Source organism: Agelaius tricolor, unplaced genomic scaffold, assembly GCF_023055355.1.
Source record: "Agelaius tricolor isolate 1412-34295 unplaced genomic scaffold, bAgeTri1.0.p SCAF_12, whole genome shotgun sequence".
Taxonomy (NCBI): Eukaryota; Metazoa; Chordata; class Aves; order Passeriformes; family Icteridae; genus Agelaius; species Agelaius tricolor.
In genome coordinates, this window is record NW_027269272.1 from 17,873,923 (window position 1) to 17,890,402 (window position 16,480).

At 62.9% G+C, this 16,480-nt stretch overlaps 2 protein-coding genes across 5 annotated transcripts; both read right to left on the reverse strand.

Annotated features, from left to right (window-relative positions):
• Positions 1–4,137: 4,137 nt before the first annotated feature.
• LOC139595050 (mitochondrial ubiquitin ligase activator of nfkb 1-A-like) lies at positions 4,138–7,469 on the reverse strand. The gene is made up of 4 exons (XM_071437930.1): positions 6,890–7,469; positions 6,567–6,654; positions 6,369–6,489; positions 4,138–5,610 (listed from the first exon to the last, which is right to left on the reverse strand). The coding sequence occupies exons 1-4, from the start codon at positions 7,151–7,153 to the stop codon at positions 4,914–4,916; spliced, it is 1,170 nt and encodes a 389-aa protein (XP_071294031.1). The 5' UTR covers positions 7,154–7,469; the 3' UTR covers positions 4,138–4,913.
• Positions 7,470–8,042: 573 nt separating this feature from the next.
• On the reverse strand, positions 8,043–16,404 carry ECE2 (endothelin converting enzyme 2). Of its 4 annotated transcripts, none has more exons than XM_071437927.1 (19): positions 16,229–16,404; positions 14,502–14,588; positions 13,981–14,125; positions 13,577–13,792; positions 13,378–13,502; positions 13,087–13,233; positions 12,945–13,010; positions 12,584–12,772; positions 12,042–12,184; positions 11,811–11,925; positions 11,451–11,561; positions 11,156–11,254; positions 10,991–11,068; positions 10,705–10,808; positions 10,294–10,404; positions 9,923–9,990; positions 9,084–9,274; positions 8,907–9,002; positions 8,043–8,782 (listed from the first exon to the last, which is right to left on the reverse strand). In XM_071437927.1, the coding sequence occupies exons 1-19, from the start codon at positions 16,268–16,270 to the stop codon at positions 8,606–8,608; spliced, it is 2,310 nt and encodes a 769-aa protein (XP_071294028.1). In that variant the 5' UTR covers positions 16,271–16,404; the 3' UTR covers positions 8,043–8,605. The 4 variants fall into 4 exon arrangements, 2 of the variants coding, with proteins under 2 accessions (XP_071294028.1, XP_071294027.1); XR_011680827.1 differs by lacking the exon at positions 8,907–9,002 and adding an exon at positions 9,685–9,743 and having other exon boundaries at positions 8,777–8,906; XR_011680826.1 differs by lacking the exon at positions 8,043–8,782 and adding an exon at positions 9,685–9,743.
• Positions 16,405–16,480: the final 76 nt, after the last annotated feature.

Here is a 16,480-nt window from a genome sequence, read left to right on the forward strand (position 1 = left end):
GCAAAGCCAGATCCCTGAATGGAAATGGCACTTCATTCATGCCAGCCCACAGCCCAGTGAGAATATCTTGAGGGGGTGAGAGTGGCATTTTCCAGACAGCCCTGTGGTACATCTTGCTGTTCCAGCATCTCCATAGCTGAGATTCTGTTGAAAGGTGCTGCAGAAGAGCATCAGCTGTGCTGATCCATGAGGGAAGGCAGGTTCTTCTATTTTGGGAAGGCTCAGCCATGCTTTTACCTTTGTGTCTGGATCTGCAGAATATCGGTCCCTGCTGTCCCCTACCAGAGCCAGGTCAGGACAGTGGTACCTGCTCTCCTGGCAAGGCAATTCTTTTATTCATGCCTTTGCTGGGGAACCAGCTTGAACTTTTTCATGTGAAAGCTCTTGCTCCTGTGAAAAGTGCCTGGGAAAATAGGCAAGAGGCCCACGCTGAGATGTGGCCTGCTTTTCCCGTTGCTGAGCCCACGTGCCCTGCCCGTGGGCAGGGACAGGCAGAGCGTGGCACGCGCGGGGCCGGGGCTGAGCGAGGAGAGGAGCAGATGGGCTGTGTGGGATGTGAGTGGCACCGGTGCAGCGCTCCAGGAGGGCTTCCAGCCTGGCAGGCTGCTGGGGAGAGGCTGGAAAGGGGTCACCCTGGGAATGGCCCCACATATCCCACACCTGTATCTGCACAGTGCCTCACACCTGCAGGAGCTACTTGACTTGGCTGTGGAGGGGGGGGCAGCTCTGTGGGGCTGCCTGGGATGTGGGGTGTGGGAAGGGCCATCTGCCCATGCCAGGCAGGAAGAGGGCTGGATTTGTGCCAGCACAGCTGGGCTGTGGGTGGGACAGGGCAATGCTGTGGCTCTGGGCTCTGCGTCTCCTTGGGACAGCTCTAGTCTCTGGTTCCCCAAGGGTGCTGCTTGTCACACATCCCTGAGTAGCAGGGGAAGGTACCGAGGACCTGGATGTGAGTGGGCTGGCAATGGAGTGCATAAGAGACCCCCCTCATCCCCTGCCATTGCATGTAGCATCCCCCCTGGTGAGCCAGATGAGCACCCTCCTTCCCCTGGCTCTCATCCCACCTTCCTTATTCGTCTTTTAGCAGCCACGTAATCTCCTTTCTTGCTTCCTTTGCAGCCTTTTGTCCAACACAAAGCCAACTCCACCGGAAAGAAGAGGCTGTGGGGGTGGGAAGCAGGGTGTTCTTCCTGCCCTGGCTCCTTAAACCTGGGCAGCAGCCCCTGGGCTGGGACACCTTGGGGATGATGCAAGGGCTGGAGGCCAGCCATGCTCCCTCAGTGGATGTGGAGCTGGGTAGGAGGCACAGCATCAGACTCCCAGCTGCAGTGGGGTGGGCAGGTTGTGCTACATTGCCCACACTCAGGCTGTGCTGGGAGCTCACCAGGCCCTGCCATGCCCTAGCTCCACACCTGGATACTGCCCCTGAGCCCCGCACCCTTGTGGGAATTCGGGTGCCTAGTCCAGATGCTGTGATGGAGGTGAGAGCTCTTCCTGCAGTCACTGATGGTTCAAGTGGTTTTATGGTGGAAAATCACCCTCTGTGTGTGCAAGTGGCTTGTGGTGGAGCACCTCCTGCCCATGCTCTTCAGGAATCTCAGGCAGCTGGAGCTGGGAACCACCAGGCACTCCCATCCCGTCCAAGGCCTGGCAGGAATGGGGTCAGTATCCTGGCAGGCAGTGACTGGATGTCAGGGAGCTGAAAGGAGGCAGGAAGCACCAGCCACAGGACCCAGGGCTTTCCCTGCTGCACGTCTGGGAGGTAGTGCTATCACCTGGGGCTGGTGCCACAGAGCTGGGGGCTGCCAAGGCATGCCAGGAGGCCAGTGCGGGTGCCTCCATCTGTGCTGCTTCCAGCCCTGCCAAGAAACGTGAAATGGCACTTCTGTTTCACAGCAGAGGCAGCCACTGGGGGCCTCACTGAGCGCCTGCTGTTGGCACTGATGCTCTCCCTGAGTCCCCATCCCAGCACAGGGACTATGTCACTGGTAAGGCTGGGGATGTGCCCACCCTTGGCTGTTGCTGCTGGCTCTCAGTAGCCACAGTCCAAATGGGGATGCCACTTTGTGTGCTGCCTGTGCCACAGTCCAGGTGTTTTGGGGGAGCAGAGACACACACTGGGCTGGGTACAGGCACTGGGAATGACCTTGTGGGACAATGGTTGTGGTGAAAACTGTCACCACAGGGCAGAGATGTTGGGGGACAGGTGTCCTGCTTGGCAGCTGTCCTGTGGGTGAGCCCAGGGCAAGTGTGCAGGAGTGGCATGCTCCTCATCTTCTGCTGTTCCTGCAGCTGCTGCTGTGGGAAGATCAGGCTGTCCCTGGAGGGACAGTGTCTCCCCCTGGGAAGAAAGACAGGTTGTCATTACTGAGATGAGTTTGCCTGTCTCTGTGCACAGCCTGGGAGATGCCCTGTCAGGGCAGGTGGAAGGAGGATGGCGCTGTCCCCATTCCTCACATGAGCTGCCTGGGACACAGCTGTGATCCTGGCATCTGAGCAGATGGAGCAGCCCCAGCACACTGCCTGGGGCAGGGGCTCCACGGAGGGTCCCCTGCCGAGACCCGGGGGTGACAGGGGAAGAGCAGGAAGGGGGGGGAGCCAACCCTTCTGGGCAAACAGCCCTGCTGGGGTGTGAGGCTCCATCCTCGCCTGTCACCACATATCTGGTCACCATGACAACAGACAGGGAGGCAGGCAGAGCGGGCTGGCAGCCCTGGGGGGAGCGGGTGGAGGCCATGGGCATGGGTTGGCACACAGGGGCACCCTGTGGCTGTCAGGAGGCAGCTGACAGGATGTGTGACATGGAGGGAGGCTGGGCAGCGCTCAGCCCAGACACTGTGAGCTCCCCACTGTCCTGCCCCTGACCAAGTACCCATGAGGGGCACACAGCAGGTTTGTCTGGGGATGTGGGCACTGCAGCGTGGCCGGGCAGCCCCTGTGCCAGCCCTGTGCCAGCCCCTGTGCCAGCCCATAGCGTGGATCTGGCACAGCAAGCTCTGGCTGCTGGTGAGCTGAGGGGGTGAGTCATGCTGCTGCCCGGAGCCATGCCAGGCAGGACTGGCAGCTGGGGCTGCAGCCAGGCCACTGCTGGGCTGGTGGCCTCCCGGGAGTGGCAGAGACCCGCGTGGGGCTAGAGTAAGGCTGTGCCCCAGCACCGGGGGGTGGCAGCCTCCCTCCACAAGGGATGTGTTCTCTGCCCTGGGCACCTCTGGGGGCAAAGGGGAGTGGGGGGGTGCAGACCCCTCTCTAATTGTCCCTTCCTTGTCTGGCTGCTGGGCCCTGGAGAACGAGGTGAGCAGTGTCGGGGAGCAGGGGCACCCCCCGCCCTCCCCGGCCCACGCGCCCACTCGCGCCAGCAGCTCTTGGCATGCAGGGAGTGTGTTCCTGGCAGCCCGGCCCTCTCCCATCTGGTATTTATCTCCTTCCCGAAATCCCTCCTGCTGCGGGGGGATGCCCGATGCTGGGGGGGGTGAGAGGGGGAATCTGGGCCCCACTGCTCACTCTGCAGCCCAGGGAAGAGGCTGGGCTGAGAAAAAGGCGGGGTGGGGGGAGAGAACTCCCCCACACATCCCCACCCCAAAAAGGCATGTGGGTCCCAGGAGGCCCTATTGGGTCCTCTGGGGCCTCCTGTCTGCTTGTCAGTCCTGGGGGCAACCCTGCCAAGGTACCTTTGCCCCAGGCAAGCTCCCAGCCCAGCTGCAATTGTGGCCACTGCCCTGGGGAGAGGGCACATCATCCCCCTCCAATCCCAACACTGCTGCCTGGCTGACAGTGGCCTGTCAGCACTGTCCCCCACCCCCAAACCCTGGGTGCCCCAAAGCTGCAGGAGCCAGGAGAGCCCGTGGGTTGCCTGGGCAACTGCAGCCAGGCAGTGATGGGGAGCAGTCCAGGGGAGCAGTTGCCATGGAGACCCGAGGAGCACAATCACCTTGGCAACGGTCCTGTGTGTCCTGCCACCCCCCATCCAGGGCTGCATCTGGAGGAGATGCACCTGGGCTCCATTGTCAACCTGGGCCAGCTCCTTGGATGAGGAAGGAGGGGAGGCAGTCGTGCCCACCCCTCCAAGGGGAGAGCCTTGGCTCCCAGCACCCACCCAGCCCCCAGCTGAACGGCGCGAAGGAAGAGGTGAGGCCAAGCTCAGCTCCTTGGCTTTATCACTCACACACCACTGCAAGCCATTCCCACACCCAGTCCTGTCCGGGAGGTGAGCAGGAAAGCCGGGTGCAGTGGGGCTGGACACAAGGGCAGGCTCTGTGGCAACCTAAAGCTGTTCTCCCTGCAGAGAGTGACAGAGGGACACAGCTCCCATCTTGGTGACAGAGCAGCTGGCAAAGGGACTCATCACAGCCAGCCCCTGGGTGTCCCCAGTGTCATCTGGGCAGTGGCTGTAGGCACACGGATTGGGGGGGTGGCAGGACAAAAGTGGGACCAAGGTATAACACTGCAGTGGGTCAGGGGGGTTTGGGTCTCTGCCACTCCACTGTGCCTGCTGTGTCCCACCAGCCCTGGTCTTGCCCTAATAATCCTCCCCATAAATCCACACGCTGGGAAAAAACCACAAGGGAGAAGTCCTGCGTGGCTTTTGGGAGGTCATGGCTCAGAAAGAGGCACAAGTCCAATAGCTGGCAGCCAAAGTAGTGCCCCAGTGTGGGGGTGGGGTCTCAGCTCCTCAGCTCAGGCATTGTGTAGATTTTCCCCAAGCCTCCACGTTTAGGGGGGGTCCTTCTGGCAGACAAAGGGAGGATGAGGAGGCTGTCATTTCCCTCCTCCCCAGAACAGATTGAAGGGCACACCAAGACCCCTCCCTCCAAAAAGGAATTGCACAGCTGCACGTGAGGAGACAGCTGAGATTTCTGCAGGCTCCAGGCTTGGCCCGGTTCACACTGCCCCTCCCTGGGCACCCCCAGGTGCTCTCAGGCCTGGTAGAGGGGCACCACGCGGTCAATGGGCCCCCTGCAGATGGGGCAGAGGCGGGTGGGCAGGGCTTGGAAGCAGCGGAAGCAGCAGCAGATGTGGCCGCAGCCCAGGAGGACGCACTCGCGGGGCCGCGACAGGCACACCACGCACGAGTCCTCGGGCGCCCCGTCGCCGCCCTCCTCCCCATCCAACTCCTTGTCCTCCTGCTGCTGCCCGGGGCGGGAGCGGCGGTAGGCGCGGCACAGGGCGTGCAGGAGGACGGCCAGCCCCGCCGCCGCGCACAGCAACGCTGCGCCCTTCCAGAGGCCGCTGGCCGACTCCAGCTCCGACAGCACCGTCTGCCAGTCCCCCAGGCACAGGAAAAACTCGCCTCCCTGGGCCGGCGGCTGCAGGTGCAGGGAGCCGTCGGGCTGCAGGGACAGCTCCCCGATGCCCGTCAGCCCGGCCCCCACCCGCAGCATCTCCTCCGTCTCCAGGATGCCCTTGGGCTTCTCCCCGATCAGGTACTGGCCCAGCAGGTCGCGGAAGCCGTGGGATGGCTGCTGGAACCGCTCGTACACCATCTCCAGGGGCAGGCACACGGCTTGGAGCGGGCTGTCCACACTCACCTGCGTGGCTGCCTCAGGGCCTGGCGAGGCCAGCAGGAAGGGGACGGTGTAGATCTGCTCTGAGAGCACCCGCTCACTCTCACTCCTGCAAGCACAGAGGGTTGGGGTGTGGAGAATCACAGCATCAGTCAGGCTGACCTCTGAAATCATCATGTTCAACCTGTGACTGAATATCAGCCTGTCAGCTAGACCATGGCACTAAATGCCATGTCCAGTCTTTCCTTAAACACCGCCAAGAATGTCAACTCCACCACCTCCCTGGTGGTGAAACCTCCTGCTCCCTGGACAGCTCATTCCAATGTCTAATCATCCTCCATGTGAAGTTCTTCCTAATCTCTAACCAAAACTTCCCCTGGCACAGCTTGAGGCCATTTCCTCTTGCCTTGTCACTGGTTGCCTGAGAGAAGAGGCTGATCCCCACCTGGCTACAGCCTCCTTTCAGGGGGCTGGAGAGAGCAATAAGGCAACCCCAGAGTCTCCTCCAGGCTAAACATCCCCAGCTCCCTCAGCTGCTCCTCATCAGACATGTGCTCCAGCCCTTCACCAGCTCTGCTGCCCTTCTCTGGACCTGCTCCAGCAGCTCAATGGCCTTCCTAAGTTGAGTGACCCAGAACTGGACCCAGGACTCAAGGTGTGGCCTCACCAGTGCTGAGTACCAGGGGATGATCACTGCCCTGCTCCTGCTGGCCACAACACACAGAAGCTCTGAGCTCTCAGGGCTGAGCTAAGCATAGGAACTGAAGTCTTGAACTAAGTTATTTTCTGCCTCTCACGTGGCCCCAGATGACGGCGTCTGGACTCGCTGCTGCAAGCCCCCTCCTGCAGCCCCTTCCCATCACTCACCAGCTCCGGGCCAAGCTGTTCCAGATCAGCCGATGCTCCTTCAGCTGCAGTTTCTGGATCACGCCCTGCAGCCCCTCATGGTAGTGGCTGGTCAGTGCAGCCTGGGCTGGCAGCACTATGCCTAAGGATAAGGGATGTGTCACGGCCAAAAGAGATCCTGGCCCTTGTCCCTCGTGCAGAGCCACAGGGTGTCCTTACCTTCCAGGGCAACATAAGGCAGGCACCGCCCCTCAGCTGCAGACACCAGGGCTGGCAAATTGTCATCGACCTGGAGCTTTGGGGCCTCCTGGAAGAGCATGGACTCAGTGTGAGCATGGGCAGGGACAGGACAGTGAGTAGGCCAAGAATGGCTCTGTGGAGACCTCTGGCCTGCAGGATGTGGCTTGCTCAGATCTGCATGTCATGAAGTCACCAGAGGATGGAGCAGGCTGCAGGCATGAGTGTGTGCACCCAAATCAAAGCGTGGAGGGCAGTAGGGAAGAGACAGTGGGCGGGAAAGAGCATCTAAGAGACAGGGCTACCTGTATGCGTGCCACGACTCTGGATTTCCTCCTGTACAGGTAGTAGAAGAGGCCAGAGAAGGCGAGGCTGGAGCCCAGACACAGCAGCTCCCCTGGAGTGATGTGTTTGTCCATGGTGCCAGGCTTGGGCGACAACGCCTGCAAGGTGAGCATGTTGTCTGGGGAATGGGGCCGTGTCACCCATGACAGGGACATCCCACTGCCCCTGTTCTGAAGGCAGGGGTGTCCCTGGATCCCTGTCCCCGAGGCAGCGCTTTGTCTCATTGCCCCTGCCCCCAAGGCAGGGATGCTCCTCCGCCCTTGTCCCCATGCTCTGCCGCCCCAGGGCCAAGCCTGCCCACGGCCCCAGAGGGGGCAGTTCACCTCCAGCACCCACAGGTGCCCGGTACCCGGCTCGACCCTGCATCCCGGGCCCAGCCGGGGCCCAGTCCCGCACCCGGGATCGGGCCGAGGCCCAACGCCCGTGACGCAGCCCGGGACCTGGCCCAGGCTCCCACCCGGGTCCGGTCCCCCGATCTGTCCCGGCCCAGCCCCCGGCTCGGTCCCGGCCCGGCCCCGCCGCCGCGCCCGGCCCCGATGCCCCCGTACCCCCGAGGCGCACAAGGCCCGGACCCTGGCCCTATCGCGCTTCCTGCTGGGAAATGTAGTCCAGCTCTCGCGGTGAGGCGCCGGCCCTGACGTGACCGAACTACCTCTCCCAGCATTCCTCACGCTGAACTACAGCTCCTATCGTGCCCTGCGTCGTCCGCAGGCATAACCACAACTCCCAGCAGCCTTTGCGAGAGGCTCTGTCCGCGTTCGGAGCGTCCCGCGGGGTCTCGGTACCGGGAGTTCGGGACACCCCGGCGTGGGGCTGGGGCCGCGCTGTGCGGGGCGGGACCGGCCGGGGCGGGCCCCGGGAGCTCGGAGTGAAGGCTCGGGGCAGGCGGGGGACTCCCGTGGCTCTGACTGGTCCCCACCAGCCTTGCAGTGTTCTTCCCCACACCTCGCTTCCCTCACTCGGGGAATGTCCCCCCAGACACGCCGCCCCCGCTCCCCTCCCTCGGCGTGTCTCACCGCCCACGTGTGCCCAGCCCTGCAGTCTCCCCCCACAGCGGTCCGGATCCCCCTCTCCCCCCGCCCCGGCACCGCCAAGGACCCGGAGCTGCTGGAGTAAGTGGAAACTGCTTTTAATCGTTAAATAGACTCGGCGACAGCCACCCACAGCTGAAGGCACCAGAGTCCCCGCTGCCGCCCGCTGGTCCCAGCAGAGGTGGATGGGGAAGCCAAGCTGGAGTGGGAGGGGACAAGGGAAGCGCGGAGCCGGGTGGCCCCCAGCCTCCATCTCCGGCAGGTTGAGGGGGCAGGAGCAGGGGGATCGTGGCTCTAATGCTTTCCCCGGGACCCCTTTGACCTGCCCGCCTGAGGGGGGGACGCAGCGCAGGGGCCACTGAGCTGTGCCCGACTCAAGCACATCAAGGCTGGGGGGCAGAACTGCGTGTTGGGGGTGCTACAGCCTCTCTGCCGGCCGTGTCCAGCCCGAAGCCGTGGATGGGGCTGCAGTGGGTGCCTGGTGCGGGGCCGTGTGTGCCGGGGAGGGTGCAGAGGGGGGTGTGCAGTGTGAGCACAGGAGGGGCACTGCGCTCTGCCCGTGGCCAGCTCCGGCAGCCACTGAGGTCTGGGGAGGGGGAGCACAGCAGAGTATCGTCCCCTCTGCCCCCAGCACCCTCCCCGTCCCTACCACACCTCACAGTGCTTGCCGGGGTTCATGGGGGAGCCCAGGGGGCAGCCGAAGTGTTCGACAAAGTCCCGGGAGTTGCTGAGGGTGCCGATGACACGGTACTTGTCGGGGCTGTGCGGGTCGGTCACCAGCCCTTCGTGGGAGCTCTCGGGTGTCCGGACGGAGCACCACACCTGGCGGAGCGGGAGCAGCCTCAGGGATGGGGACCGGGCACCCCCCGGTGCGGGATGGGGAGCTGCGGGGTGGGTCCGAGCAGCCACGGAGGCACGGGAAGCCCATCATCCTGCTCCGCCCTACCTGCGCAAAGCCCACGAAGAAGAGCTGGTGGTTGGTGAGCCCCAGGGCGGGCAGGCGCTTCTCCTCCCCGTTCTTCTGCAGCCAGGACTTGTAAGCCTGCGGGAGAGCCGGCCTGAAGCTCCGGGAAGGGACAGACAGGGACGGGGGTTCGTGTCCCCTCCGGATGGCGGCACTCACGTTGTAGGCTGCCTTGAGCCCGCCGTTGTCGGCGATGTTCTCGCCCAGGGTCTGCCGCCCGTTGACCTTCTCGCTGTGGACGGTGTAGCGGCCGTACTGCTCCGTCATGCACGCCGTCCGGTTCTTGAAGGCCTCCAGGGAGGAGTTCTGCCACCACGGCCGCAGGTTTCCCTCTTTGTCATATTCCCGTCCTGCAGGACCGAGCTGTGGGTTGGGGTGGGACCAGGGGAAGCCGTCCCACTGCAGCTCCTCTGCTGCAGGGGGTCCCAAAGCAGAATGGGGTGCGGTGGGGGAATGGGCACCGGGGGATGCCGGGGGACCTCGTACCTTGGGCCCAGGCCCAGGGGGGAAGGTATCCCCCAGCCCCTGCTGCGGGCAGGCTCTGCCTGGGGCTCAGCCATGCACTTGGGTCCCCAGGCATCCCCCAGTGCATTCTTGCTAAGCCAGCCCAGATCCGTGACCCCAAATTCCCTCAGTGACCCCATGTTGGCTCCGGGGCTGTGATGAGGGTGCAAAGCAGAGTGGATGCAAGAGGGACCCATCCCACGCCCGGGAGGGAGGAGGATGAAGAGGGGGCTGGGGCTGCAGACACTGTCCTCACCAAGCGGATGAAGCGAAAGCTGCACAGAGAAGCCGGGGGAAGGTATCGGCAGGTGCCACCTGGGGAGACAGGACGATAGAAGGGGGTGGCCAGGGGGGCACAAGCACACATGATGCAATGGATGGCAAAGCGGGACCCCTGTGCACCCAGGGCACCTCTTTCCCATGCCAGGGGCAGGGGCTGGGGGGGGACAGGAAGGTGACAGGGGTCAGGGCCAGCGCTGCCTGTAGGCTCTCACCTTGGTCATCAAATGCATGGGTCAGCTCATGTCCCATCACCACACCGATGCCACCGAAATTAAGGGCTCTGTGGGGCCATGGGAAAGAACCAGGTAAGCACAGGATGTGTTAATGATGCAATTGCGGCCACCCCATCTCTGTCTGGACACTCAGTGACACTCTACTCCAGCTGGGACCCAGCTGGGAATCACTTCTGTTGGGGACACTGGTGGCCCTAAGGGGACTCAGGCTGTCTTGACTGCAGCATGTAAAACCTTGAGAGACACTCAAGCCCTTCAGGGCTTTTATTTGTCACTGTGGGGGGACTCTGTGGCATGCTGACCCTGATCCAATCCCTGGCTCCAGGAGGTGTCCCCCGTGCCAGACTCACTTGGGGTGGTTGCGGGCGTAGAAGGGAGCCTGGAGGATCCCAGCAGGAAAGACGATCCCGTTCTTGGTGGGCAGGTAATAGGCATTGACAGTCTGTGGGGTCATGCTCCACCTGGGCAGGGAGGTGGGACAGGGCACAGGCAGGGGTGTGTCCCTGTCACCCCAGCCCCAGCCCCCTCCTGTGCCACTGCCCACCACAGGGCCCTGCCCAAGGCTGACACTTTTGCTCCCATCCTGTTACCAAGGACTTTGCCTGGGGATAAGCTACAGCTACCACAGGTGACCTGTGCTACCACAGGTGACCCACTGTGCTGTGCTACCCCATGAGGGTGACCTCCTCCCCACTGAACCAGCGCCATCCAGGCACCGAGGATCACTCCCTCCCCTCCTCCCACCGAAGCCCACCCCTTACTGGTCGCGGTTGGGGGGTTTCCGGAGCTGGTCAGCCATCACTTTGGCAGAGAAGTTGTAGAAGTTGAGCATGTTTTGGAAGAAGGAGTCCTCAGAGACCTCATACTGGTGAGGAAGAGGAGGGATGAGGACAGGTCCACTGGGGTGGTTCCCCACACCCTGGCCAGGATGAACTCAGTACTTGGGTGGCTTTGCACAATGTCCCAAACAGGGGCATCGCTCAACAATGGGGCCCCCTCAATCTTGGCATGACCAAGCTTCTCCCCCACAAGCCAGGTGCCCCCTACCCCATCATAGACATCGTCCAGCTCCTTGTTGTCCAGAATGAAGTCAGGGAAGCCAATCATGTCGTAGATAGCATCCGCCTGCATGGGGAGAGGCCCCAGCAGTGAGACTGTGGAGCTTACATGGATAGGGCAAGGTTTCCCATCCACTTCCCTCCCTGGGGTCACCTTCTCCTTTGCAGCCTGCCTGGTCTTCTCATCCATCCAGTCCAGCTGGTCCAGGGATACCTCGAAGGCTGCACGGATCTCGCTGATCATCTCCTCAGCCTGGGGAGGGGAGGGAATGAGGGCCCCCTACCCCCCACAATGCCTCGGTGGGGACAGGGTGGACAGGGTACAACCTCCCCAGAGCAAGGGGCCCCATTTTCCAGCTCCCTGCCTTCCAGCCCTGGGGCTTGGGTGGAATTGGGATTCCCACAGATGGTGATGGGGAGGGAGGGGATGGGGACAGAAGTATTCTCACAATGGCCTTGCTGTCCCGGTCAAAGGTGGCTTTGACGAAAAGGGAGCCCAGTGCAAAGCCCAGTGTGTCATCCGTGTTGGAGATGCAGGTTTGCCAGCGGGGTGTGCAGGACTGTGGGAGCGAGATGAAGGTCAGTGAAACCCTCATCCCACTCCCCTGCTCCCCTGCCTTCACCCAGCCTGGCTCTGCCTCGTCAGAGGGGAGATAGGCAGCAGCAAAACCCCCATCTCAAAAGATAATCCCTGAGTTCCCACTGAATCATCCAGGTCTTAGCATCTCAAGGGCATCTGAAGGACAGAGGAGGTCCTGGCTGCTTCCAGGCTGAGTGTGGAGGGGTCTCATCCCAGGGCCCTCTGTTACCTTCCTGGTGCCATAGAGTGTCTCCAGCAGCCTCTCCTGGGCTGTCTCGAAGCGCTGGTCCAGGCTGGAGGCCGTCTTCTGCACCAGGTTCCAGATCAGGTAGTTGTTCAGGATGCTGCAGGGGTAGAGAAGATGCTGCAGCTCACCACGGTCTACGACTTCAAGACACTGATGAGCCCAAAATGTGTCCCTGCCGTGGGGGGCACAGCCAGGGATATGAAGGAGCCTCACCTCCTGTCAGTGTCATTGATGAGCTCAGAGACCTGCTGAAGGTAGGTGTCCCCATACACCACCACAGGCTCTGTGTCTGCCAGCTCCAGTGGGGCCAGGGCGTAGGAAAGGTAATCCAGCCAGTCAATGGCAGGGGCCAGCACCTGGAGGGGACACAGGAATGTGGCACCAGGGGCTTGGCATGGCTGTGCTGCATCCTGCTCAGCATGCTCGGTTCCTGGGGCAGGAACTGTGTTTTCTGGGAAGGACCCAAAGTCCCTCACCACTCCAGATCCTTCTCTGCACCCTTAATGCTCTTAATGCTGCAGGACAAGGAGGGGACCCCTGGACCCCACAATACGAGGTGGCAGCTTCCCCCAAATGGTAACAACTGGGGGGATGGGCACTGCTCTTCAACACCCAGTGCATGTCCCACGGCAGATGGGGCTGCCCAGGGTGTCCCAAAGTGAGGACAGCAATGGGCACGGACCCCTTGGTGCCCTCTGGACAAGTTCCCATATATCCCAGAAGGGTCTCCCCAGGCTGCTCTGGGCCATGCCCACCTGCAGCTCGGCGATGCTCATCTTGTGGTAGATCTTCTCATCATCCCGCCGCTCAGCCTGGGGCACGGTGATGTTGGCCAGCTGGGTTTCAAAGTCCAGCACCTGCTGCATCTGGAGGCGGGTGGGCTCCGGGGTGCCCCCCAGCAGTGTGCCCAGCTCCACCATGTAGTCCAGGTACGCTGCCAGAACCTGTGGAACCCCAAGCCCTGCCTCAGTGCCAAGCACAGCTCATCCCACCTCCCTGGGGTGGGCCCCCAACAGGCAGGATGGAGATGCCAGGTGTGTCCCAGTGCTGCTCACACCCCAGTGCCACGGGTTTCCCCTGACTGCTGTTGGCAGCATGCCCAGCAGCCAGCCTCACCCTCTCGTTGGCAGTCTTGTTCAGATAGTAATCCCGGGATGGGAGGAAAAGCCCCGACTGGTCCACCTGTGGGGAGACAGGGGCAGCATAGACATTCTGGTGTCCCCTGGTGTCTGCCACCCCTGGGGGCCAAGGTGCCAACCTGGATGATGTTGCTGTTGGAGCTCTTGGAGTCTGCACCCACATACACCGTGAAGAAGGGGGTTGCCCGGTACGTGCCTGACACGCTCTTGAGTACCTCCATGAAGCTGGTTTGGTTCCAGGAGCCAGTGATGTTCCATCCCCCAATCTGCCAGCAGACAGACCCAGCACCTCAGGGAGGGATGGGGTGCATCCCCAAGGTCTGCTCCCTCCCCAGTTATGTAAAGAGCTAAGCAGGAGGTGTGCTGGCCTGAGCCCTGGCAGCTCAGCTCATGTGTGGGTGTGTGCCCACCTTGTCGATGAGCTCCATAAGGGGCTGGGAGCCCAGCTCCTCTATCCTCTGCTCCTTGAGGCAGGACAGGTAGTACCGCTGTGTCTTCCGCTCTGCCTCGCTGCTGGAGTTGAAGGTGGTGTTTTCTGCGGGAGGCTGTGGGTCAGCCCCAGTGACACAGGGGTCACCCCCTCAGTGTCTGTGACCCCTTGGTGCCCACCTAGGAGATGCTTCATGATGGCCTGGTTCTGGTCCCAGATGCTGTTGAAGGTGCTCCACTTGGAGCGCCCATTGGGCAGCGGGTTCCTCTTAATCCAGCCCCCGCACGAGTACTGGTAGAAGTCCTGGCACGGGTCCGTCTCTGTATCCAAGGCCTCCAGGATCTTGCTGGCCACCCGGACACAGGCATCCGTCAGGCAGGTGCTGTGAGAGGGATCTGGCAGGGAAGGCATGCCTGGGGCTGGGCGAGTGTACTGGGGGAAACCGAGGCACGGAGCGGGGCCAAGCCCTGTCTGTACCCCAGGATGGGCAGAGTACCTGGAGCAGGTACCCTGGGCTGACCCATCACTCCTCATCCTCCCGTGTCCTCCCAGGTGTGGGGACACCGCTGCCAAGTCTCCCTACCTCTGCGGTACTGAATGGCCAGAGTGACGACGGCGACACTGAGCAGCAGGGCCAGGGAGACGGCGACGGCGCAGAGCACCAGCTCCAGCTGGCTGCGCGAGGCCAGGCGGCTCAGCAGCGTCCCCGGCCCCTTCCGGAACCCCACCTGGGCAGGAGGAGCAGGACCTGCCATCGCACCGTGGGGGGCTGAGCATCACTGCCCCCCTTCCCTTCCCCCACTCCCCAGTGCCTGGCGTGGCTGTATGAGGATGTGGGGACCAGGGCATCCCTGCCCACCAGCCCTGGCGAGCCGGTGGTGGGTGCTGGCAGCCCCCCCAAGCCACAAGGAAGGACGATCGTCCAGGCACACTCAGTGCCTCATTTTGGCTGACTCCCAGCACATCCCTGGGGACAGCCATGTCTGGCTTGGCTCCCAACCGTGCTCCCACTGCCCACTTGGTTGCAGGCAGGCCCCAGAGGGTGAGGGTGGGGGCTAGAGATGATGGAGAGGGGAAGGATGGAGGAGCCGGGGCAGAGCTCACCTCCACGCTGTCGGGAGAGGTGCTGCCATCCCCCGCGGGCTCTGGCCCCTCCTCGTCCTGCAGCGTGGCACGCTTGTAGTTGGGCATCTGCTGAGGGAGGGAGCAGGCTGGGTCAGGGGCGTGGGCGTAGCTCTTCCCCGCCCTGCCACACCCTCTGGCTCTTGTGGCAGGGCCGAGTGCCTGCTCAGTGAGTACACAGCCGGGCTGAGGCAGCCCCTGACCCCCCTCAGTGTGCCTGGGCCTCCCTCAGAGGTTGTCCCCAGCCCTGCGTGGCCCTGGAGAGCACAGGGAGAGCTGCTAATGAAGGATTTGGGGGCTGTCACCGGAGCATCCCTCTGCATAGCCATGGCATCAGCCCTGCCGACAGGTGACACATTGCCACGGAGACATGGTCCCCGTCACCAAGCAACGGTTTCCTAGTGCTGCTGTCTCACCCCTCCTCCCCTGACTGGAACTTTCCATGCAGATGTGCACCGGTCTGAAACATCTGGAAGTGCTTCCAGCCTCATCATAGCTCCGGGGGTGACCAGGATGCAGGAAGAGTGTGCAAGGGGAGAAGGGGCACTGCAGTGTGTACCAGCCAGCAGGACAGGGTCCCCCGTACTCCTGGCCTTGCCAGGCAGCTTGCACAGATCCAGTCGTGAGGGCTGCTGAGGACTCAGCCAAGGGGGAGGTGGTGGAGTTGAGCCAGCAGCATTGGAGGGGGGAATAAGCTAGAAGAAAATGCTGGAGATTTTGGTGGAAGAGAATCAGCAATGCCGCTGGTTGTGAGCTATCCTCAGGCTTCAGAGCGAACGCCTGGGTGGGTTGCAGCTCACCCTCCAGTCTGTGCTGCAGACTAAAGTGAATGCCCAGCCTGCAGGGCTGCTGTCACGGGCCGGGAAGGAGCTGGGGTGGGATGGATGATGGGCAGGGGGGAAAGCAAGGAGAGTGCCTCATGCCCAGCTCTGCCCGCTGCCACACTGCTGGGATAGGGAGGGGGCATCGCCAAGGGCTGCAGCAGGAGGATGGGATTGGCAGGAGATGGCAGGAGCCCCCCACCGGGTCGGGCTCCTGGAAGGTGCTGGCATTAGGAAGGATTGCTCAGCATCCTGAAGGCCCCCCCCACCACCCCAGCTCTCCTCAACGTGCTCCTTTCTGCTCCTGGGTGGTCCTCATCCTGGGCAATAGCCAGCACCCCTTCTCCAGCATCTTCTGTGGCATCCTCAAGGCAGGAGCCTATTTCTGGGGTTCCTCCTACCCCCTCTGTAGGGCTGAGACGCATGGGGACAGGGCCCCCTGCCCCCTCCAGAGGTGCTGTCTTGGGGTTCACCCTATGAGCAGCATTACTGTACTCGGTGGAGTGGGGTTTGTGGGGCCATGCCTGAACCACCCCAGTTCCCTCTGCCCAACCCTAGGCAGGGATTTGGAGGGGGTCCTTCTTCCTCCACCATGGGGGACAGGGACCCTCTAGCCACTCAGTTCCCTTAGCCCCGACACCACGCAGCCCCTGCATCCCATAGGCTCTTGCCGCCCCCCGTAATCCACCAGTCCCCCCCGCCCTCCCTCCCTCCCTCCCTCTGGTTCCCGAAGCCCCCGCAGCCTTTCCAGCTCCTTGAGTTCTCCAGCCCCGGGGCTCTCGGGTGCCCCGACCCCCTCCTGTCCCCCTCGCCGAGCCCCCCGCCGGTGCCCCCCGTCCCCCCTCCTCTTGCCCTTCTCCCTGCCGCGCCGCTGCCCCGGGCACTCACGGCGTTTCCAAGCTCCTGTAGGGCCACGTTCATCCTGGCCATCCCGGGCCGCCTCCTGCCTAGCTCCGCTCCCTGCCCGGGCCGCGCCGGGCCCCCGCCGCCGCCGCAGCGCCGCCTGCCTCCGCCGCCGCCATGGCCCGCACCGGGCGCCGCGCCGCCGCCAAGACCGGCACCGGGGCTGGGCAGGGATGGGGCCGGGCGGAGATGGGGCCGCGCCGGAGGGATGGAGCCGCAGGGGCTGAGACCGGCGGA